The sequence below is a fragment of the Lissotriton helveticus genome, chromosome 7 (genome assembly GCF_964261635.1).
Source record: "Lissotriton helveticus chromosome 7, aLisHel1.1, whole genome shotgun sequence".
NCBI classification, from domain to species: Eukaryota; Metazoa; Chordata; class Amphibia; order Caudata; family Salamandridae; genus Lissotriton; species Lissotriton helveticus.
In genome coordinates, this window is record NC_136068.1 from 1,060,617,933 (window position 1) to 1,060,643,933 (window position 26,001).

General features: G+C 42.5%; 1 protein-coding gene across 3 annotated transcripts in view; it reads right to left on the reverse strand.

The window, feature by feature from the left end:
* The window catches only part of DNAH17 (dynein axonemal heavy chain 17), a 12,633,448-nt gene that overhangs the window by 12,363,948 nt on the left and 243,499 nt on the right, over positions 1-26,001 (reverse strand). For all 3 annotated transcript variants that reach the window (XM_078653923.1, XM_078653924.1, XM_078653922.1), the window contains exon 3: positions 4,122-4,318. In XM_078653923.1, the coding sequence (XP_078510049.1) occupies positions 4,122-4,318 (197 nt within the window). The remainder of the gene's footprint in view (positions 1-4,121; positions 4,319-26,001) is intronic.

The window sequence follows — 26,001 nt, forward strand, 5'->3', positions numbered from 1 at the left end:
TAGTCAATATGACACGTTTCGGCTGCGTCACTGCAGCCTTGATCACATGTATATATATATATATATATATATATATATATATATATATATATAGCATTTTTCAAGGCGCAACTCACAAGAGGTTTAATAAGTGCAACTACACGGACCACAATGCCGCTAAACAAGCCACACCCACTGAGGGAGTTTCGGAATAAATATGAAAAGCATCTGCAGCGCCTTGATTATTTGCTGTCCCAATGCTGCTGATGAAGAGGAAACTCGAAACGCGTCCAGGCACAAGGACTATGAACTAAGAGAAGCCGGTCTCTTTGATTATGACCCTGCAGCACTTTAATAAATCCTTGCAAATCAATACTCACCTCGGCGTCTCTTCCACAAGGGCAACTCCTACTGATTTTATGTTAGCGGCCATGTCCGGTCGCGGAAGGGATACACTGCAACTGCAGGTCCGTGACAACTTCGACAGAAGGAATACTTAACGGGAGATGAGGCAAATTAAAGTGTGATGAACACAGCGCATTCTCAAAGAACTTTATGCTTTTCGCCCACTGTGGTAACAATAGACTTTCAAGCATTTTTCAAGGCGCAACTCACAAGAGGTTTAATAAGTGCAACTACACGGACCAGAATGCCGCTAAACAAGCCACACCCACTGAGGGAGGTTCGGAATACATATGAAAAGCATCTGCAGCGCCTTGATTATTTGCTGTCCCAATGCTGCTGATGAAGAGGAAACTCGAAACGCATCCAGGCACAAGGACTATGAACTAAGAGAAGCCGGTCTCTTTGATTATGACCCTGCAGCACTTTAATAAATCCTTGCAAATCAATACTCACCTCGGCGTCTCTTCCACAAGGGCAACTCCTACTGATTTTATGTTAGCTGCCATGTCCGGTCGCGGAAGGGATACACTGCAACTGCAGGCCCGTGACAACTTCGACAGAAGGAATCATTAACGGGAGGTGAGGCAAATTAAAGTGCGATGAACACAGCGCATTCTCAAAGAACTTTATGCTTTTCGCCCACTGTGGTAACAATAGACTTTCAAGCATTTTTCAAGGCGCAACTCACAAGAGGTTTAATAAGTGCAACTACACGGACCAGAATGCCGCTAAACAAGCCACACCCACTGAGGGAGGTTCGGAATAAATATGAAAAGCATCTGCCGCGCCTTGATTATTTGCTGTCCCAATGCTGCTGATGAAGAGGAATCTCGAAATGCGTCCAGGCACAATGACTATGAACTAAGAGAAGCCGGTCTCTCTGATTACGACCCTGCAGCACTTTAATAAATCCTTGCAAATCAATACTCACCTCGGCGTCTCTTCCACAAGGGCAACTCCTACTGATTATATATATATATATATATATATATATATATATATATGTTTTTTCATATATCATTTTTATTATCTCTGGGGTCGCCACACATGGGCGGGAATATTCAGTGCTTATGACTTTGATGAGGATCCCCTGGAAGAGAAATGAGAAGGACAAATTTCAGCATACTGATACCTATATGGCTGTTTAATTGCATCACAATTACATAGGTTGTAACGTTGTGGAGTTGCACCTCGTATTTTCGGTCTTTCTTCCTTTTATTTGTGTATCCCAGCATTTATATGTTTTAGAAGACTCAGGTGCATGGTTGGTATTATCCCTTTCTGAATTCTCCTTAAGCTGTGCTTTATTTGGTCTGGCTCCCAAATTAACTCGACCTATAGAAGTATAGGTTTCAGCAATAATTTTCGGTAGCTTGTGCTCCTGGTAAGAGAGCTGAAATTGCAGGAGCAGCTATCTGCAGAGGCCTGGGTGCACAGGGGAGGGCATGCACCGCTGGGTGGCGGGTGGGGCTGGGGTGCAGCTGCCTGGGTGCGGAAGGGTGGGCAGGCGATGATGTTGTGTGCTATTGTATGTACTTTGCCATTCTTGTATCTGGACTCTGTTTCAGATGACGGATGTTTCAGATGTGGGACCTGGTGAACTGCACTACATACCGGCACGTGGTTGGAGACACACCAGTGGCAGCAGGTGAACAGTGTGGCCTGGGTGCACAGTGTCTGCCCTCTCTCTCCATGTACCTTTCTTCTTTTCTCTGTGTCTCTCTCCCTTACTCTGTCCGTCTATCACTCCTCCCCCTCTCTGTCCATCTATCACTCTCTCCCCCTCTCTGTCTGTCTATCTCTCGCTCTCTCTAGCTGTGTCTTACTCTCTCCTTCGCTCTCTCTCTGTCCCTTGATGTGCGCAGGACACACCATCTCATCATGATTTTTGTTTTTTGCAGGCTGTGTCCTGTGGGTTGTCACGAGGGGAGCCGCCATGTGTCTTCTTTTCTGTTCTGTGTTTATTTGAATATAGTTTCATTTGTAGATTTGAAGGTGAATGTGTGATGCTCATTTTTGTGACAACACATGCATGTCACCAGATGTGATTGTGCGATATCAGGAGTTTTTTTTAGTACATGATTCCGTGTAGTTGATGTGGCATGCCTTTGCCAGGGGCTTGCCGGGGGGGGTCATGAGGATGGTGGCGGTGGGTGTTGTCGTCCTGTTGGGGCTCCGAGCTGCATGATCATTGGATCCATGGCATCTGTTGCCCTTCAGGTGTGGCTCTGGGCTGGGCCCCCTTGTGTGGTGCAGGCTGAGTTCCGACTTTGCATCAGGTCTGAGCAGGTGTTAGTTTCCTGCTGCTAACGCGCCTTATTGCCTGTTTTGGGATCTTATCGCCTACCTGGCTGGTCGTTGAGACTATTGCGGAGTGGTGTTGTCACGGCTTTTTGCATGAGAACGCCTACTCTGCATCTCATTACCGATAGTTGCCGGGGTCGTCTGTGGCGATGTTTTTGCGGCTGCTATCTCGTGTAAACTGGTGCTATGGGCTGCTAGCACCAGCTTGTGAATGTGGTGATAACTTTATCGCGACTTTCGCTGCGATAAAGTGCTGTTAACTCGGCGATAGCTTCTTGAGAATATGCCCCTTTGTTTCCTCTGGTTCCTTGGGACCTTCTCCTTCTGTTGTAGCTCTTGCAAATGCAGGTGATGTTCTTTTTTTACAGGGATGTGTGAATGGTTTTTGTATAAACTCCAGTGTGGTATCAAACTGTACTATCTGCGATTTGTAGTGATTGTTTCCCAAGTGGGTGCAAAAGCAGATTTGTTCACCTGACCAGAAATTCTGGGGTTGTAAGTGGGCGCAGCTGTGAAAGTCAAGCATAAGTGCTGCGGGACGATCTCTTTTTTCTTGCCTGTGTTTTTTCATATCCTTGGAACTGGTCTCTGTTTGAAAAATAGCTGTAATTGTACCCTGATTATTTAGGAGGGTAGCAGGGTCTTACTTGGCCTCCATATTGGGAGAAATCTCTCTAGGCTCGGGAGGCCGTTGAGCCTGGAAAGGAAGATGAAATGGGACATCTGCAGCGTAAAGTCCTTGGAAGCATGCCGTGTCTGTGCATGTCTTCTTGATATTTTGGAAGGTGTTCTCTACATTTCCCAAATCAAGTTTGGCCATTAAACAGCATGCCTAAAATCCTTTCCTGGACATTCGTATGGAAAGAAGTTGTTTGAATGCACAGTGAAACTCAGCTGAACGAAGACATGTAAAGTTAAGGGAAGGAAATGGGGACATAGAAATTTAGGAAAGGGGTAGATATGAGAGCGTTCCAGAAGTTCAAACAATTGTTGTAATGTTTTAGCATTATGAAGATAATGATAACAATTGGATAACATTTAAATGTACTGCAAGATCTCTTAGGGAGGCAAACAGATTCTAATAAACACGCATCTCAAAGAAGAAACCATTATATGAAGAACGTAAGAAACCAAATACGATTATTTTAATACTATGAAGTTATATGATTTTGATGGTGGTGTAATTCATCTTAATATAAAAGAAATAAGCAAGACGTTTTAATTCATACATGCATTATAGTCCATCTTGTCAGTTACCCATGTAGTATTCTCTCCCTATCACACGCACTATACTTTTCATTCCAGCTTGACTAGCTGGCACTTGCATTATAGTTTACAAAGGTACATAAGAAGAAGCATACAACTTGAAAAATATTAAATACTCTCTTGTTTGGAAGTTATCAACACAGAAAGCAACACTGCCAAGCCCTTACCTCTCTAAATCACCATCCATGGAAATGTCCACTTTATCTAGATGCTCTGGCAAAGAAAGAAGAGTCTTGCCTTTCATTTTGCCTTCCATGACAAATATTTCATTTTTTAATCTGTGGGCTTGAGTCATTATGTCTTCAGACACCACTCGAGGCCACCCACTAAGATTATCACCATTCATGAAAAGCGTATAAACAACCTGAAAGACAATTGAATTTATTTCAGCTTGCTTCCTTCAGTCTCAATAAAGGCATTGAAGAAGTTTGATAGAACAGCTGTTAAGTGCTAGTGGCCTGCAAGAGATAAATAGGTGGTATTCAGACAGAATATCGATTTGGAAATGTCAACTTACACAAATATTGAGTTGGAAATATCATGACAGAAATATTGACAGCAAGAATATCGTGGTCAAGAATATCGAATTTAAGGTAAGAAATATAGTTTTTTTTAAAAAAAGAAGTCAATAATAACGTTTGAAAAATATAGTTGTTTAAAATATCGATTTTTTAATTAGTGTTATGTATTTTAGTTTATATTTTAAATGTATGTGATGCATTTGTTTTATATAAGAATTTATGTTTTTTAATATATGTGTTAACTTTTTAGTGGTTATCAATTTTATTTTTTTATTACATTTTGCGTTTTTTAGTTCCGCAGCGGGTTGTGGGTTTGTAGGGGAACAGAGTGAGAAGTAATTTAATTATAATAAATTAATGATTATTTTTTAATTTATCAATGTTTATTCAATTGAGATTTTATAATGTTAACTGTGGTAAGTTATTTATTTGTAATTAATTATTAATTGGTTGTTAATTAATGTTAGTTAATTAACTGATAATTAATCATGGTAATTTATTTTTGATTAACTAATAATTAGTTATTCATTTATATTAATTGATTGAACATTAATTATGGAAATTGTGTAATTAATTTCAGGTGCAGGTGGGGGTATAGGGGTAAAGGGTAGGAAGTAAGTTATGTTTAATTAATTAATAATTAGTTCTTAATTAATATTAATTGAACATTAAATATGGAAATTGTGTAATTAATTTTAGATGTGGGTTATAGGGTTTATAGGGGTAAAGGGCGGGAAGTAATTTATGTTTAATCAATTAATAATTAGTTGATCATTAATATTAATTAATTAATTGATATTTAATTAGGATAATTGTTTATTTTTTGTGTGTACGTTTTACTTTTATAGGGGTAAATGGTAGGGAGTAAATTCTTTTTTTTCTTCTTTTTATTCAAATCTTTTTTATTGAAGATTGAAGAAAATGAAAGCATAGACAATACAATAAATCATCCAACATAGATTAATGCTGTATTGGCACAATGACGCTTACAATAATCAAAGGAACAGAGAAAAATAGGGAAAGAACAGAGAAAAATAGGGAAAGAGGAGTAAATTAATTTTCATAATTAGTTGTTAAATATTATTTTTTAATTGAAAATGTTTTAATTGCGTAATTACATTTTGTACAATTTAATTTTTAGCTGTGGTTTGTGGAGGTTATAGGGGTAACATGTGAGACATGTATTAATTGGTATGAGTTTTAATTAGTTTTTTAATTAATAATATTTCTTTAATTGGTAATTATGTTAATTATGTGAGTACATATTTTTAAATTTAGATGTGGCGTCTAAATTGTGTGGTGTTATAGGGTAGGAAATAAAAAAAAAGTAAACTTATGTTATAATGTTTTTGTTTCTATATAATTTCTAATTAAAAATATTTATTTGAAAACATTTTTTTCTTTTATTTAGTATAATATGTGTAGGTATTTTTCATATGCATTTAACATTCTGATATGTTTTTTAAATTTGTAATATTAAATATATTTGTATTTTAATTTTTTACATATTTATATATTTTTTTATTCATTTTATTTTTTAAATATTTTTGGTGTTAATATTTTTTTTTTCAATTTTGAACTGACTGAAGTGAGAATATTAATTCTTACACCTCCGCAGTCCAACACTTTCCCTACTGTTGCACTGATTGGAGTGGGAATAATACATTTTACCCCACTACTATCCAACACTCTCCCTACTGTTGCACTCACTGGAGAGGGAATATTAATTTTTAACCCTCCGCTATCCAACATTTTCCCTACTGTTGCACTCATTGGAGTGGGAATAGTAATTTCCCTCCGGTATCCAACACTTTCCCTACTGTAACAATTATTGGAGTTGGAATAGTACATTTTATCCCTTAGCAATCCAACAAAGTCCCTACCGTTGCACTGACTGGAGGGGGAATAGTAATTTTTACCCCTCCACTATCCAACACTTACCCTATTGTTGCCCTAAGTGGAGTGGAAATAGTAATTGTTACCCCTCCGCTATCTAACACTTACCCTACTGTTGCACTGACTGGAGTGGGAATCGTAAATGTTATTCCTCCGCTATCCAAGACTTTCCCTATTGTTGCACTGACTCGAGTTGTAAATTTAAGTTGAAAGATTTTGAAATAGTTTAAAGTTTTAATTTATTATAGAATGTTTTTTAAATAGATTTTATGTTATTTGTGTATATATATATATATATATATATATATATATATTTGTTTAAAAAATATATATATATAATGTTTAAATGATAACGTAACTTAAAATAATGGTTTAATAATTGTATTAAAGTAAATATATATACATATATTTATTATTATGAATGTGTTTAACTTTTTCAATTATGTTTATTTGTTATATTTGTTCAAATGTATTTTAAATCTATTTGATTTTTTAAATTCATCTTATTATTTAATATATAAATATTTATATATATGTGTATATATATATATATATATATATATATATATATATATATATATATATATATCGATGTTTTGTAAAACTATATTTTTTACATCAATATTTATTTTCAATATTTTTGTTCTTTACCTGTTTAAGTATTGGGAGACGATATTTTTGCATTCTACATTTTTTACATCTATATTTTATACATCGATATTCTGTCAGTGAACCCGAAAAAGTTACTTACATTTCAACAGAAGAGTACATTGCACATTTCATTATCATGTTCATTACATCATAGAATTAGCACTGTAGCCCGGCAAATTTTGACACAGACTCTCTATTAAACATCAAATATTCCATCAAATAACAAATCTTAGTTTAGGGTTTAAAAAACTGGCAGAGGCTCTAAATGGGTCTAAGGAATTAGACTACTTAGATTTTGAAGACGACGGACCCTTTGATATACACAGTAGCCAGAAAGAATAGTTTCTGACCTGTAATTCTTCCTATGGACAATTTCGACTGAAATCATAAGCACTGATTAATACTATCCTCGTGTGGTGACCCTGGAGGAGTTCTTTCAAGGTCAATGTATTTTTTTTTACAGTATCTTCACATTACTTTAGAAAGGGCTGGAAGTACATGTGATAAAATGTCAATTTGCAGCCGTAAGACAGGCTATATCTCCACATTTCACTCATTTTCATTTGCTTTAAAAGATGGTGAAAAAAAGCATTAAACTTTCAAAAAGTCATTAAAAATAAATAACAGTGACATTTTAAAACGTCGTTCACGAAGTCTTTTCACTTTCTTTTAAAGTGAATGGTAGGAAGAATAGGGCAATGTAGCTTGAGAGGCTGCAGTATCAATACAGTGAGAAAAGAACACTGCGACTTTAAGGGCACCAGTGTCCCATCATACCCAGTAGGTGGGAGTTTAGCCAGTTCTTTCAAACGCAGTGAGTAGCAGGATAGAGTTAATCATACTTTATCTCTTCTCTCTAGGAGGAGTGGATTGCTTATGGTTGGTTGCACCAGAAATTTCCCTAATAGAGAACCTCTTGATAGGAGGATCGATTTTCTTAATGCCCTCTAGGACATCCTTAACTACAGGGATATTAAAGAAGGGCATTTGTGAAGGGCATTTTCAGTAGTCAGTGACTGTTGCAAGATGCACTTTAATAGAGGAAAATTGCAGCCTTGTCTTATTCAAATAAAAGAGGTTTGGAAGAACTGCTTCTAAGCAGGTGAGAGGATTAAAATTGTTCTGAGCACACTAGATGGAGAATCTTTTCCACTTAAAAAATATAGGATGTTCTGGTAGATGGTCTTTTGTCCTCTCAAAACACCTGTGCACTCCTGAGGAAGGTTCAGGTGTCAATATTATATGAGTGGTAGAGCAAAGCTGCCAAGTTCAGAGATTAAAATTAGGGGTGTAGAATCTGGCCTCCGAACTTGTGACAGATGTCCAGCCTGCACGGCAGCCTACTGTGCGAATGCTCTGAGAGGTGAAGAAGATCCCTGAACCACTACTGTCGGTGATACTACGGAGCAATGAGAATTAATCTTGCCTTCATATGTGACAACTTCATGATCACCTTTAGCGCAGGATCAAAGGAAAGGCATAAAGAAATGTGACTAGCCAATCAATCCATAGAGCAATCCCCAACATGTGATTGCTCTAAGCCCAAGTGGAGAAGTGTGACTCAATGGTTAGAGCAGGCAGACCTTGATGCAGAGCTCTGGCCAGGGACCAGGGTTCGATTCCCGCCTCGGCGGGTCTCCGGCTCATTAATTCCCCTGACTAGATATTGTCGCCTCAGTGCCTGTTCTGATCATGGGTCCCACGCTGCAACTCTGGGCAATAGCTTGCTTAGTCTCCACAAGAGACCTGTTTGTCCTGTTACAGAACTTTTACTTGTGAGCACTTGCCCCGTGTGTCCTCTCCCCCCCAGCACTAGCGCGCTGATTTAGCGCGTCGTTTGTTGCCTCACCGATTTTCGGGTGAAGGCTTCATTTTTATTCTAACATTTTAAAAAAGCGATTTGCACTTTATTAACTCAGCGCTGCCTCCCCCCAGAGTGTCCTGCCGATATTAGGGCTGGTATACCTGGGACTCGGGTGGAGTGAGAACGGCGGCCATCTTGGGTGAGTCACCAATATAAAACCATACTGCTATGGCTCCGCGCAGCGGACGCGATGAGGGGGCGCGCCGCAGTAGCGCCGGAGTTACGCCAGAGTTCAGCCCGTCTGCGCCCGTCCGCGCTGAGGACGGGCTGCAGGGCGGGCTGCGCTCTGGGGCCCCTGAGCTATCTTCCCAGATAGTATTTTCCTATACCTTGGAGGAAATGTTGGTCATGAAACCTAGAGACTCCACATGCCAACATAGGTATATCCCGGAGGAACTACAACTCATGGCCCCACATAACACCTGGAACTCTGATATTTCCCCCATGATTACCTATCCCCCTCAAAATATCTGCTCCTCGTCTAAAAGTACTCGCTCAGAGAAAGGATACCTTATCAATGCTCGGTCCATAATTAAAAATAATGTAGCCTTCCATGACTTTGTGACATCTAGAAAACCTGTGTGGGTCTTTATCACGGAAACCTGGGCCACGGAGACCTCAGGTCATGACCTTTTAATGGCAATCCCAGAGGGTTATGCATTGCACAGATTTGACAGAGCTAAGCGTAGGGGTGGAGGATTGGCAATTCTCTACCAGTCGCATCTTACCTGCCGCATTAATGCTCTGTCGGCACCATCTGACTCCGTCCAGGTACTGCATTACTTTATCTCCTCATCTCCATCAGCATCCTTTGTAGGCCTTCTGATATACAGGCCCCCAGGGTCTAGATCAAATTTTAGCAGTGACCTGTTCAGACTCATGGAGCCCTATGTTGGCAAGTCCCACTTCACTATTTTAGGGGACCTAAATTTTCACCTAAATGACCTTACTTCTAAAGACACTCTGTCCCTGGTGGAGCCCCTTGAAGCTTGTGGCTTTGTTCAACTGGTAAAAGGTTCAACTCACCGGGCAGGCCACACGCTAGATGGAGTATTCTCCAACAACCCTAGGGTTAAGACGGGTACCCCTGAACCGCTGGTCTGGACAGACCACTTGGCAGTTCCCATAGAATTGACCCTTCCTCATTTAGACACATCTAAGAAGGGACAGGCTCAGGGAGAGGGCAAAAGGAACTATAAAAACATCACTAATGACTCCTTGGCCCCTCTCATTAGCTCTGTCTCCCTGCCATTAGATACAGAGCAAGCGGCACAAAAACTTGCCAACTCCATTTTTGGAGCAGTAGATGCTCTAGCACCAGCAACTGAAACACTTAGGCTGATGAGACAGGGATGCAGGAGGCAGGAGAGAAAGTGGAGGAAAACATGGGACACTATGGACAGAGAGACCCATAAACGATCGTTAGCGGAATATAAGGCCTTGGTCATTAAAACAAAACAAGAATTTTTCTCTGACCTTACTACTTCTCTCACTTCATCAAAGGAGCTGTTTAAGGTAGTAGATTCCCTCTGTTCACTACAAATGCCAGACCCAGTGACAGGATCGCAGGAGCTCTGTGATAAGATCTCAACCTTTTTCTATGCCAAAATCGATGAGATCTCCGTTAATCTGGAAACACAGAAAAAATCACTTGGGGTCAACACGATCCAGGCCCTCACAAATCTAGAAGCCTGGTCCAAAGATCCTACCAAGATTCTCTCCAACTTCCCTCAGATCACACTCGATAACCTTAATTCACTGTTGAACAGGACCAAATCCTCCTCTCCTCTAGACCCCTGTCCCCTCAAAGTGCTGAAGGATTGTAGGGACACACTACTCCCTCCTTTACTAGAGGTAATGAATGGTGCCCTGTCACAGGGGGTTTTTCCTTCAGTTTGGAAGAAAGCGATTGTCAAGCCACTACTTAAAAAGCCCTCCCTTGACCCCACAATCTTGAAAAATTTCAGGCCCATCTCCTTACTTCCTGCTCCTGCTAAAATGCTTGAGGCTCACCTGAATTCGCACCTGTCTGCCTTCATGGACTCCTCTGGGTTTTTAGATCAGACCCAGCATGGGTTCAGGAAATTCCATAGCACAGAGTCTGCACTAACTATTGTAACAGACAACATCAGAATGAAAGTGGATCAGGGACAGACAACGCTGCTAGTCTTACTCGATCTGACCGCAGCATTCGACACCCTATCTCCCTCGATCTTAACATCTCGGTTGAGGGAGATAGGAGTAGAGGGGCCCGCGTTGAGCCTTCTGTCCTCATTTCTAGATCATAGAGAACAGAGGGTCAAACTGGGAGAATACCTCTCCCCTGCTAAAACTCTACAATGTGGGGTTCCACAGGGGTCGGCTTTAAGCCCAACCCTATTTAACATTTACGTGGCCCCCCTAGCGAGATTAGTAAAAGCACAGGGAAAGGAAGTAGTGTCGTATGCAGACGACACTCAGATCATGGTGTCGTTGGCCCAATCGGTTAGCACCTCCGCGTCCAGCTTCAGGAGCTGTATGCAATCAGTCGCCGACTGGATGATACTCAACTCCTTGAGGCTGAACGGCGATAAGACCGAGGTGCTGATCTTTGGAAGGGACCAGGATGTATGGTCAAATGAATGGTGGCCGCCATCCTTGGGAACCTGCCCTGTCCCCTCTCATTCAGCTAGAAACCTTGGGGTCATTTTTGATACCTCGCTGGCAATGACCCTTCAGGTCAACAGAACGGTGGCCACCTGCTGTGGAGTCATTAAAATTCTTCGAAGAATAGTGCATTACCTCTCCCCGGAAGCTAGGAAACAGACAGTGGTTGCGTTGGTCGGATCAAGACTAGACTATTGCAACTCACTGTACGCAGAGATCAATAAGGGACTGATCCAGCGTCTCCAAATAGTACAAAATGCTGCAGCAAGATTTGTACTAGACATTCCCTGCTCCTCCTCTGCAACTCTAGCCAGAAAGAGCCTTCACTGGCTTCCTGTAGAGCACCGTATCTCTTTCAAAATCATTTGTCTAGTGCATAGGGCTCTGAAAGCAGGAACTTCTGATGGGTTGGGATCACTTCTCTCTGGCTATGTTCCCAGCAGAAGTTTACGCTCATCACAACAGCATCTCTTGGTAATTCCTCGGACTAAGAAGACCAGATGGGGAGGAAGAGCTTTCTCTACAGTTGCCCCTCGTCTCTGGAATGCACTTCCCCTGGAGCTTAAATCTTTTTCCTCACTGCCCCTCTTTAAAAAGGCCCTCAAAACATGGTGTTTCAAGAAAGCCTACCAGTAATTAGCTCTCTGGACTTGCAATTATTTTGTTAGGCGCCTTGATGCCCATTGGGCTGAGTTCTGCGCGTTATAAATTTGTTTTCATTTCATTTCATTTCACAACGGCCCCAAAAGCGCTGGGATGCCTGGCTGCACCTGGGGGGTGCCCAGGAGTGGACATTTCCCAGGAAAGCCAGGAAGGGTTCCTAAGCGGTATACGGACAGCGCCGGGACACCTCCGGTGGAGGTAGCTGTGCGCTTTACAAATTCCGACATTTACAAATTCCGACATGCCTGGTTGGTAATACTTTGAGGTGAAGCTTGGGCATGTTTTGCTTTCTCCGTCTGTGAAAAGGTCTATTTGAGGTAAACCCCAGTCACAAAAGATGTCTTGCAGGACAGAACTGTTTAAAACCAATTTGTGACTCTCTTGAATGATTCTGCTGAGAGTGTCCACTTGTCCACTTGAACATTCTGGATACCTGGAAGATGAACGGCTGCGATCCTGAGGTTCCTGGAGGTTTCCAGACGTGCTTCCAGGGATAAGAGTCTGGATCTCCATCCTCCTTTCTTGTAGAGATTATGCATGGTCTTTGTATTGTCTGTTTCAACAAGGGGAGAGTTTGTTTTGAAGGACAGGATGAAAGCTTTTCAGGGCTAGGTGCACTGCTTTCAACTCCAGTAGGTTGATATGATAAGAGTGTTCCTTTACAGGCCACATGCCTTGAATTTAAAGGTGGTGCATGTGAGCACCCCACCCTGAAAGAGGAGCATCCCCATCACTAGGATTTGGGTAGCGATGACTTCATGGAAATTCATGCCTTGTCGAAGACGCAGATGCAGTGTCCTCACTGTCACTGGAGACAGGGTCCTTCCTGGACTTCAATTTCTGGAGCCATGTAAGAAGTCTACCCTCACGGTCCTGGAGGGTCTTGGTTGAAAAGGTGCAGCAGATCTTGCAGTCCGCAGCCTTGTGATCAGGATAGAGGCAGTAGATGCCTTCTTTGTGCTTATCCTCAATAAATAATCTTTTCTAGCCACAGGTGGAACATGGCTTGAAAAGGGCCTTCTGCTTTTCCTTGTCAGACATCCTGGAGGAACAGCTAACAATTAGAAGAGAAAAAACCTGAAGAAACAATTCTGAAGAGTAGAGATTGAGCAGAGCTCAAAGGAGACTCCCTGAGCACAACGTGCGGTAGAAAATCTGAGGCTCTGAGGTTCCTTCAGGAGGGTTCTATGGGGTGAGGCTCTTCTGATTGGCTGATGCCTAGTTTGGTCTCTTTTACACAAAGAGGTGGATATGCTACAAAAGGGAATGAGGCCTAGGCCTTTTTCTTTCTTTTTTGTACCTACTGCTATGTTATTTTTGTTACCGAGACTCCCATTCCGACGACGGGGAATGATACAAAAGCATGGGAATCTATGAAAGTTTCAATTATGGGACAATACGAAGATACTAAAATGATGGAAATCAAAAGTGATCATGTCATTTCATTTCATGAAGCTTTATTCGGTTCATAACAATTAATAACTATAAAAGCACATGGCAAAATGCAACAAGATAAAATACAGATAAATTAACAGTAATGTTTAAAAGATCATACTTTTCCTAAAAGCCATAGATTTACAGATAAAACTCGCAACATAAAAACATGTATAGGGGCAGTCCATGTTATATAATAAACACATTGCATCCTCCACAGTAAGAATACCATACTTAAGAAATATTGGTTTCAGATATGTGATCCTTACATTCTGGAACAACGTACAAATGAGCATGAAGTGCAAGGTGCTTTGTTTAGAATGCCCATCGCAGGGACAAGGGCCAACCGGGTACTTTTTTTGATGTGGGAAGGCCACCAAAGCATGAGCAATTCCAGCTCTTAATCTAGTCAATACAAATCTGTGCGCTGGCCTAGTTACCACGCTCACAGTGACGAGAGAATTAATCACAGCTGAGCGTTTTTGAGCTCTATATAACTTAAAAGAATTTTTCATGTCCTGCTTGGCAAGACCTCTAGGAGGGCAATGATCTAGCAGCAGGTTGATATCATAGATACTCAGGTAACAATACACAACATATTTAAGCCATGGTATTATCAAACAGTTGTCTAAACCAAGGCAGTCCCTAATTACAAGTTGATTAAACTCAGTCTCTTCCTTGAGCCAAATGGCTCGATAGAGTAGTAGAGGCCTAAGTAAGGCAAGTCGCCCAAATAAGCAAGCCCTACCTCTTTATGAATCAACTCTGTTGAGGCAGATTTAGGGAGGCACAGTAATTTCTTTAGGAAGTTATTTTCTTCCCTCTGCAGGCACTCAATACTGCAGTTGCCCCAAAGCCCCGCCCCATAGAGGGCGATGGATACACTACGCGCCTTGTAGATCTCCGTCATATCTTTGATTCGCCTATCCCCCAACTTAGAGGCAAATTTAAAAATGCCATGGGAGCTTTTGCTCATTTTGCTCCTAACATTGGTTAATTCTTGCCCCCAACTGCCATCGCTGGAAAAGGTTACCCCCAGGTAGCAAAAACTATTGACATGCTGTACTTTTACCCCTTCTATAAGAAGGGCACGATTTTTCCCCGTCTTTGTCCCGCAGGTCATAGTGTGGGTTTTGTTTTTATTAATCAGCAGTCTCCTACTCCCAATAAAATCAGTAAACCTGTCCATCAAGCGCTGCAGGCCAACAGGTGTTCGGGACAGGAGCACCGCGTCATCTGCATAAAGCAGAACTGGAACACTATTCCCTGCAACCTGTGGGGCATCAGCTTTGACAGTTTTTAGGGCGGATTCAACCTCATTAATAAAAAGAGTAAACAACAGGAGGGCAAGAACACACCCCTGTCTAATTCCCCGTTTGACATTAAAATTTGGGGTGCACTCCCCACTAACCCCATAGCGGACACATGTTTGCATCTTTCTATACAATCTTGCAAGGAAAAAGATAATTTCTTTAGGGGCACCCATATCAAGCAAAACTGACCACAGGAGTGAATGGTTTACTAAATCAAAAGCACTGCTAAGGTCGGCAAAGCAAAGATAAATATTACCGGGCTTGGCTCTAGTGTACTTGCCAATCAATAATTCTAGATTCAGGCACTGATCTAAGGTCCCTCGTCCCTTCCTGAGTCCGTATTGGGAATTGGCAAAAATCCCGTTCTCATCCGCCCACTCTTCTAATATATACAGTAATACTCGACTCATGATTTTAACCGATGAGTCAAGCAGACTAATCGGCCGGTAATTGCAGGCTGATGCCTTATCCCCCTTTTTACAAATGGGGACAATGATGGAGTCACCCCAAGAGGGTGGGATCAAGGTGGTTACCGCAGCATTGAGTGCCAAGGTGAGTATTGGTCCCCAAAGCTTCGGTTGAGCCCTGAACACATCAATTGGAACTCCATCTGGCCCCTGGGCCTTACCACCCTTACTGGTTTTAATACTACTTTCCACTTCCTTCAGGGCGATATCTAAAGGCACCACGGGCCAAAGCCTTTGTTCTTCGAATGTCTGGGTATTATCCTGGAAAATTACGGAAAAGTGTTTCACCCAGTCCTCGCTGCCAGCATTGGAGGAGAGCTGTGGATTTCTATCATCTTGGAGGAAAGGGGAGTTAACGGTGGACCAAAACAAGCGACTATCAGCGGTTTCTGCTGCCTTGGATAAGTGATCCCAGGCTTCCTGCTGTAATTCCATCTTCCTTTTGGATAGCTCCTTTTTATATTCAATTCTTAAAAGTCTGACTCTATTCTTATCTCTTGGAGTAAGGGCTAAAGCGTGTTTAAGTTGCGAGAGAAGGGTCGTACAGGTATGGTCAAACCATCCGTTCCCTTTTCCGCTTCTGCCCGATTTAGTCCCCGTAAAGATATTATTAAGAACGTTGTTAATGTTAAGAAAATGAGTCATAACAGAAGCAGGCGGACATCCTGGAGTCAGGATAATATTAATGTCCGCCAGGCATTTATTTACAATTATAGGTTCCACTATAGCTGCTTTTTCCCCTTTCCACCTAAGCCTAATCCCATTAGCCCTGTGTGGCTCAATGTCATCCAAGATTCTTGTTGGCAGTTCTACTCTGCACTTCCATGTAGTTATTTGCATTGTGATATAATTATGGTCGCTCAGGGCGGAAGCATCCCTTACCTTGGTCAGGCAGTGAGGTACCAAACTAGATGAAATCATAATATGGTCGATAGTGGATCTGCTATTCCGCCCAATAAAGGTTGGAATTGAACTCTCACTACCCCCTAGGTCAGTACTCACTAGCTCTAAATCATAGGAGGCCATGACGTTATTGATAGCCTCCCCATAGGCATGATGTGGGAAATGCAACATGCTCTCCCCGCTATTATATTGTGAATCCCACATGCCCCAGAGGAGGACAAACTACAGACTGTTAAATTAAAATCCCCTAACCAAATATAAGAAAAAGTGCATTTTGCCCTGGATATCAGCTTCATGAGGGCACAGTCTAACTCCTCTATCACTTTGTGCCGTAAGTTGTTAAAAATATTGTTATAAAAATGTATTAAAAGTACATCAGTACCATCCTATGCCCGTATCCAAAGAATTTGTGAGTGGGGTTCGACTAGCAAATGTTTGATAATTGTCAACTTTAAGTCTACAGAAATAAGAATAAGTAGTCCTCCCTTTGCCCTGCCATGCCTTGATTCAGTAGCTTCTAGACTTTAGCATGTGTACCCTTCAAAACTAGGTTTGGCCACACACCATGTCTCCTGTAGGCATAGGATGTCGTAGGACCTAATAATGCCCTCCCACTCCAATTTGTGTACCTTAGAGGCCCAACCGGCAATATTCCAGCTAACAATAGAAATCCCCGTGGTACAGTCACTATTGGGAGTGCCATGTGCATTGATGGGATTTTTGCCTTTACTACTTCGTTCAATCACAGACCTCCCTATATAACTACCGACATCATTCCCTGGGTCCTCGGAAATCTCAGTCACACAGGGCACTATTGTCCTGCTACTCGTATTACCTATAATATCATTAGTATATTGGCTCTCAGCGACCACCTTTTCTTTACTAGGATTATTCAGATTAGCATCCCCGGTGACGTCCCTCCGAAGCCCAGGTCCCTTATGAAGTCAATCATTCTGGTCCAGAGAGCTCAGAAGTTGATATCTGTTCTGGACCGGGACTTCATAAACCATCCCATGAGTTGGTTGAAAAAATCTGTCACCAATAGGTACAAAATTAGGGTTGGATGGGAGAAATCTATCACCAGTAGGTGTAAAGTTTGTTGTAGGCAGGAAAGATCTATCACCATTAGGTACAAAGTTAGGGGTAGGTTGAAAAACTCTCACCATTGGGTACAGCTTTAGAGGTGAATGCCCAATCTCTGCTAGTGGCAGGTGGAGGGGTAGGTTGAAAAAATCTCTCACCATTGGGTACAGAGTTAGGGGTGAACGCCCTATCTCTGCTAGTGGCAGGTGGAATCTTATTAAGATGGTTATAAAAATAACCCAAAGGACGTGCAGTTACATCGGTCTCATATTGTGTAATGGCAGCAGCTCTTAGTAGGACGTCGCCACATGCTGGGGGTATTTAAAATTGACGATCACACAGTCTCCCCTGCAGTTCTTTCTAGTGTTGCCAATCCAGTTAACCCTTCTGGTAGATAGAATTTGATCCGAAAAATTAACTGGAAACCCACAATGACTATGTAGCCAGGAGACCGTTTTGTTCTTTAACGAGTCCCGCGGCTCTTGAGAGGGTATGGCCTGACTAGGTGCTAAGGAGGGAACGTTGGTTAAAACCACTATGTAGGGTACACACTCGGGTGGGAGATCTACCGGGCGATTGTTACCAGCAGATGCCCCTATAGACCCAGCAGCCGCAGCCGGCATAACTGGTGCCTGCACTGCCCCGCCTGTTTTAGGAGTTGGTATTGTGTTTTTACAAATAGGTCCCACTACAGGCCCCACAGCCGCAGCCGCAGCCATCACAGGTGGTGCCTGCCCTACCCTGTCTAAATAACATGCTGATAATGTGCTCGTACTTGGCAAGGCAGATGGGACCTGCAAGCTACCCATATTGGAACCAGATGTAACATTATTCGTAGAGCAGGACCTCCCCTTAACTGGTTTTGGGGCAGATTGAATATTACGAGCATCCTTACTAGCTGGTCCAGTGTTAACTATCTTTGCTGCGTACACATCTAGCTGGGACCCCAAACTAGATACTTCAGCTGATATGGCATCAATTTTGGCAAGTAACAGTTCAACAAACAACTTCAATTTACCGTTCTATGCAACCCACTAACAAATCAAATTGGTCAGTATTAATAGTAACACAATTGTCTTTAGCTAAAGTCCCTTTGTCACAAACATTTTTCTTAGGTGTGGATTCCTTTTTCCTCCTGGTCATATGGCCTCCCCGCTTGGTAGTTAATTTCCTACATACTCTCATAGAACGTGTAGCCCTCGTGCATGGTTGTAAAGTACTATCAGGGCTTTCAGGTTGGTCTTCCACAGGGATAGAGACATCTAACACCTCTACGGAGGTAGTTCCGATGTTACAACTCGTATCCTTAGGCTCGACTGTCACAGTGGAAACATTTTTATCCTCATTAGTGGGATCCAATGATAAATCAGGTGGTGGGTCAGGTAAATTGCCTTGACCTAGGGATTTTCTTCTATCACTGTTAATCCTACTAACAACTTTAACCAAATAGTTATCCATTAGAGAGGTTTGTTTTGACATTGTTTGCAGCAATTTAAGAATATAGGGCACAGGTTACGGCAAAAGCTAGCGTTCGAAAATGTCATAAACCACACAACACGCAATTAACTTCTTGTTGTCCAAAATATATAGAGTATGAATGTCGGGGCACTTACTAGGAAAACAGCCAAGGGGGGTGGCCCAGCCCTGCCTACTCCTGCCTCGGACGGCCACAGCCCGGCTCAACCCGGCTCAGCCCGGCACAGCTCAGCTCAGCCACGGCTCAGCCCGGCGACACCCGCAACGCGGGGGCTCTGCAGTGGTTTTATCTCGCCTCCTGGCGCGAGATTGGCGGCTGCAGACGATGCCGCGAGGGAGTCTGGGGAGTGTGGTCCATCCCCTCCGCTCGGCGGCCGCTCTGCTGGTGTGGCGGCAGCGGGAGGGGAAGCCGGTCAGACCCCGTAGGTGAGCACAGGCGGGTAGGGGCAGCAACAACCCCCAAGTAACGCTGGAAGTAACGCTGGAAAGCCCCCACTCCACCGGGGCTCTGCAGTGGTTTTATCTCGCCTCCTGGCGCGAGATTGGCGGCTGCAGACGAGGCCGCGAGGGAGTCTGGGGAGTGTGGTCCATTTCTTCCAGTTTAAAGGGACAGTTCTTTCAAGGTTTTCTTGTTGGTAATTAACACTGTATTTCGGTAGTATAACAAAGGTGAGTACTCATTTTTGTTTAGGTTGCCTTGTAACCCCCAAGTGGTATTGCTATCATATATATATATGCAGTGTGGGTCCTTCCGGGATCAGTCCCATAGTCAGGTGGCGCATCGGCCGGCAGGAGCCCCAAGCCGGTATGTAATATGCAAAATTCCAAAGAAGTAAAGATGCACGCTCAGAAGGGAGTTTGCAAATCACCAAGGTTTATGCCTCGATATCGATGCGCGGTTCGACACTCTGTGGTGTCTTGATCACACGAAATACACAGCATACAAAGGAAGTGCCTAAGTAAACATAAACGAGGCACACAGTTTCTGCCTACATCTGAAGTCAGTAATGGCAGCCATCTTGGAACAGTCAAAGTTCAGCACAAACAGAAACAAATAAAACTAAACTAAATTAATGTTTACTTTAAAAAGTCTTTCAAATCCCCAAGTGGTTTGCACAGAACACTCACGCCGTTTGTCCTGCTAGTAAGTGATTCTCCAACAGGCTTCACCCGTCCTTAACTCCGCAGACCTTCTTACAGCAGGCAACCTTGTATATATATATACATATATATATATATATATATATATATACATATATATATATATACATATATATATATATATATATATATATATTGATTACCAAACCAATCTTCTGATTAAAGAAGGCGCTGACTCCGTGAGTTTCAATTCAAACGTATTTATTCCATTTCAGTTTCTGCTCAGACGCGTTTCGACGGACTCCTGCCGCCTTGATCACTAACAAATGCATACTGACATTGCGATTTATATATACACAATAGCACATTCTCACTGATTGGGTAGTCTCAGTTAATGTTGAATGACAGTTGCTATAGTTACCTCGGTTACACCCAAGGTGATGACGCTGCTTTAGCATATGACTTGCACATTTAGAGCATCCATATAGTCTTTCTACTGTTACTGTTAAATCACATGTAACAGGTACTTGCAGCATATGTGACCAAACAATTACGTGCTTAATATATACAGTGTGAAAAAATATATATATATTCACTGAAAAAAACATAGGTGTCACACCAGTTATAGTTAGCTGGACATTTTACTTTAACATGTTAAACCTTTTGAAAACTGCAATGCTATGAATAAATATGGCATGTGAACTGCGCAAAATAGCTTGATTGCTCTTTATTTGGAACGGTCCGAGGAGTGGGGACCGAGTGTCTTGGAGAATATATATATATATATATATGTATATATTACTGCTCCAACAACACCATTCTGCGAGTCACTCTCATGGCGGGTGCTGTGACGCGGTGGTGTACCGCGTAAATATCAAAGCTCCGAAATTCTCCCCAAAGTTCTTACAGCAAGAAGAAATACAGCACTCACGGGATCTTTAGTTTCAACGATTATTTAATGTAAAGACAGACGCGTTTCGGGAAGCGTCCCTTCCTCGGTGTCTAAAAGATCGTGCTGCGCGGCACCATTTTTAAATGAACCTGCATCAAGTGATAGACATAGGTGAGGGACTATGTTGCATGTATTAATATGAGCGCCATCTTTAAAACATTCTTGGCGTCCAAAACCAACATACAATTTACAAAACTATATAGTTTACCACTTCAATTCTCGTTTATGTTTCATAATCTTGCCGTGTATCGGCACTTGCAATCCCCACAGGGATTGCACCCCCTCTTATTTACCTAATATCATCACGCAAAGTGTTTTACTAATGGTTTCATCTGTCTATGCCTGCATGTTCACATTCACGAGGGCTATACGTGACCTGCTATTGGTTGCGTATGCAAAATATGATCTAAATTCATTCGATCTCAATTCATTTGTTCAAAACTAAATCAAAGCCGTGGATCGGCAATTGCAGTCAATGGCTGCTCCCACCCTCCTTCTCATTTAATTCTAGTGAACACAAATCATCGAATTTTTGGTAAACAGAGAAACCAGAGAAACCAACAGTCAACTTCTGGTTCTGCTATAAAAATGAAGGAAAATGAATTAAACACATCTCCCAATCTCTCTATTTGGCATTTCAATTTTCAAAATTACTCACTTTTCATCAATTCTTAGAGAATCACAGAAATGGCGATGAGACACCTCATCCAAGAAAAAGTCATCCAAGAAAAAATCAACAGTATTTTCAATATATCAGCCATCACTCCAATATCAATCTACCATCTGTACATTCCTATTCAACACATCTTTAGCCCAAATGAGCTGATATTTCTTCTCCAATGTTCAAACCCCCTGGCGCCTTAGTTTCTAGATCTACTATATAGCGCGACTCTAGTCTCCTCAGTTTTTGTAGTTTATTGCCTCCCCTTATATTGTCTGGAACACAATCCAGACAAAAATATTGTAGAAGGCTCCTATCACTATTGTGCTTAATAGCGAAGTGGTGTGCGACAGGGTAGGAGAAGTCTTTGTTAGCAATGGCTCTCATGTGCTGAAGAATTCTAAGCTTTACTGGATTGATAGTGCTGCCGATGTATTTCAAATTGCAAGGACAACATAGACAATATACGGCATGACTGGTGTGACAAGACATGATCTTATTAATCCTCCTACCCCCTCTGCAGCCTTTGACCTCATATGTTAAGATGCGTTTGCTAGAGGCGCAAGCTTTGCACCGCCCGCACGGGAAAAAACCTTTTGCATCTTTTAAAGTCCCACTCCTCTTGACCAATGGGTCAAGATGACTGTTGACTAATTGGTCCCTTAGAGATCTTGCTTTTTTAAAGGTTATCAGTGGGGCAACTGGTATGTCTGGACCAATGATGTTATCTGTCTTTAAGACATGCCAATGTTTCTTTAAAATGGCCCTCAGTCTGTTCGAATTCGTAGAGTAAGGGGTAATTAATCTAAATTTACCTCCCTTCCCCCCACTATTAGAACGCTGTTTCTTAGCAAAAAGCGACAATCTCGATTGTTTTCTTACTCGATTTAATGCTTCTTGCAAAGCATTCTCTCTGTACCCTCTTTCTAGGAATCTCCCCACACTTTCATTGGCAGCTTTCTCAAAATCACTATCAAGCTAACAGTTATGTCTTAGTCTTAAGAACTCTCCGTAGGGAATACTGTTGATCAACCTGCGTGGGTGGTTACTGGACGCATGCAAAACACTATTGCCTGCGATTGCTTTCCGGTAAAGTGACGTTTTCAGTTTCCCTTTTAGACACCGAGGAAGGGACGCTTCCCGAAACGCGTCTGTCTTTACATTTAATAATCGTTGAAACTGAAGATCCCGTGAATGCTGTATTTCCTCTTGCTGTAATAACTTTGGGGAGAATTTCGGAGCTTTGATATATATATATATATATATATATATATATATATATACATATACAAGCAGCCAATAACCATTCAATAAGCAAAGATGCCAAAATTGCATAGGATTTTTCATTTAAAATACCAGTAAGTTTATATAGCATTTCTGTAAAAAAGAACATGCACTCCTAGTGTACTAACATAGCCTTTTATTTTCAAAGAAAAAGGCAAGTAGTAGGAGGGAATTAGTCCATAAGCAGCATAGATAAAAACATATTAATAAACTGGCGCCATGTCTTTAAGACCTCCCTGCTGCCATCATGCACCACAGGTGACAATAGGTCAGGTCTTTTTTAAGGTATACTCATGTAGCAATCATGAAGCAAGGAAGAAACACTACTAAACTATAGGTATTCGTCCGGGGAGGTGGGCGGGTTGCTTATGACTTTGATGAGTATACCCCTGGAAAAGAACTAGGATTACAAGTAAGTAACTTATCCATCTCTTCAAGGGGATACTTATCAATAGTCGTAAGCACAAATAAGAACAATTGTTACTTACCTGTAAACAGGTGGTTCTACAGTATTGGTGTCTTTCATAGATTCACATGCTTGAATATTCCCCGTCGTCGAAGTGGGAGCCCCACGGTAAATAAAATAGCAATAAATCCCAATAAAATATGTATATAAAAATATATCACACAAATTCCAAAACCAGAAATACTTATAAGTACCAGGTTAGCATTGACACATAGGAATACGTAGGAGAAAAGAAAACGCCTTTATAACATATCCATGTCATTATGTTAGTCCAAAATACAGCCAATCAGGCGCAAGCACCCCTCTAGAACCTTCTCCTCAGAGGCTCATGCCCTCAGATTTTCGTAGCATCAAAGTGACAAAAGAGTCTAGGAGGAGAAGCGAGCCTCTGAGGGGAGGTGGGTGGGTCGCATGTGAATCTATGAAAGACACCAATACTGGAGAACCACCCATTTACAGGTAAGTAACAATTGTTCTTCTCCAGTATTAGGGTGTCTTTCATAGATTCACATGCTTGAATAGAATAGTAAGCAGTAAATAACTGGCCGTAGGACCAAAACAGCAGTGCATTGGCATGAAGAAACATGCATTGACATAATGTAGCCAGGCAGGTAATAACAAATCATATACTACCAAGAGGCGGAGGAAAGAATAGAGGCTCACCTTATTTAAAAAGATTGCGAAGCACCGCTTGGCCCACTGCCGTATCAGCCTCATTGATCATCTCAAGGCAGTAGTGCTTTGTGAAAGTGTGCCTGCTGGACCACGTAGCTGCTCAACATATTTGGTGAATTGGCTCACCAGCAAACAGGGCAGTAGAGGATGACATCGCCCTGGTGGAATGAGCTCTCACTGAAGATTGAAGAGGCTTGCCAGCTTTCTGGTGGCAGAAGGAAATTGCCGAAGAAATCCAACGTGCAATAGTTGGCTTGGTAACAGAACGCTCTCCGCGCTTGCGCCTGTAAGCAACGAATAGTTGGTCGGATCTACAAAAGGGCGCCGTTTTGTCGGTATAAAATTTAAGGCATCTTTTAACGTCCAGTGAATGTAAACGTTGCTCCGCTGGAGTTTGAGGATTTGCAAAGAACGTTTTTGGCAACACTGGCTCGTTTAGGTGAAAATCAGTTGGTACTTTAGGCATGAAAATCGGATTGGTGCGAAGCAGAACACAGTCCGATTTGAATTGAAGGAAAGGAGGTTTAACGGTGAAGGCGTGAATATCACTCATGCAACGTGAAGAGGTCAAAGCAATTAGAAGAGCCACCTTCCAAGTTAAAACTTTTAAATCCGCTTTATGGATAGGCTCGAAAGGCGCCTTCATCAATTGTGCCAAAATGACATTGAGATGCCAGGAAGGAGGAGGACGCCGAATGGGCGGGAACTTCCTGAACAGTCCTTTGAAAAACTGTTGAATGATTCTAGAAGAGCAGAGAGAGGTAGTCTCATCCTGCCGAAAACGAGATATTGCCGCCAGGAAAACTTTCAACGTGGAGTGGGAAAGTCCTGATTGAGCCAGCTGTAGAAATAACGGCAGGACCTGTGCAGGAGTGGAATGGACGGGATGGATATTGGCAGCTAAACACCAGTGACAGAACCATTTCCACTTTAGCTTGTAGGTCTTTATTGTAGACGGAGCCCTCACATTGGCGAGAACGTCCCTACACGCTGGCGAAATATTCAAATGAGCAAATTCAAGGTGCTCCGGTTGAAGGCTGATAATTTGAGAGAGGAGGGGTCCGGATGACAGATCTGACCTTCGTCCATCGTGAGGAGATCTGCTTGAGGATGAAGGAGGATGGGTTTGCACTGTGAGAGAAGCAGCAGCTCCGAGAACCATGCTTGTCGAGGCCATCTGGGAGCGATCAGGAGAATGTGGCACGTCTGTCTCCGCATTTTCCACAACACTCGAGGAACATGCGGAATCGGCGGAAAAGCGTAGGCGAATAGATTGCACCAATCCATCAAAAGCGCATTCCCGGACAACCCTTGATGGGGAAGCAAGCTTGCATAGGACGGGCATTTCTGGTTCACAGGACTCGCAAAGAGATCCATGGTCGGGCGACCCCACAGCCGAAAGATGAAATCCAGAGTCGGATGATGCAACTCCCACTTGTGGGTTGAGGACGTGGACCTGCTGAGGGAATCCGCTAGGATGTTGGAGATGCCTGGTAGGTGAACCGCTGTCAGGGTGATCTGGTGACGAAGTGCCCAGTCCCAGATACTCTGTACCAGTTGAGAGAGGAGCGGTGACTTGGTGCCACCCTGCTTGTTGACATAGTGCATACTGGTGGTGTTGTTGGTCTGAATGAGCACTGCTTCTCCCTGGAGTAGGAGATGGAAGAATTTGAGCACCAGGAAGATGGCCATTAGCTCCAGCCTGTTGATGTGCCAGGTCCACTTGCCCTTTATGGATAGTCCCTGAATATGCGTGCCCCAGCCTTCCAGGGAGGCGTCCGTGGTAAGGACGAGTTCCGGAGCGATGGTGAGGAAGGAAGTACCGGCAGCGATGTTTGACGGCTGAGCCCACCATTGGAGAGAGGACCGCATCCGACTGGTCACTTGGACCATATCGTTGAAAGAGCCGGTGACCTGACGCCACCGCTTGTCCAATTCTTCATGAATGGGACCACTCTTGAGTCTGCAATTTGGGATCAGGGAGATGCAGG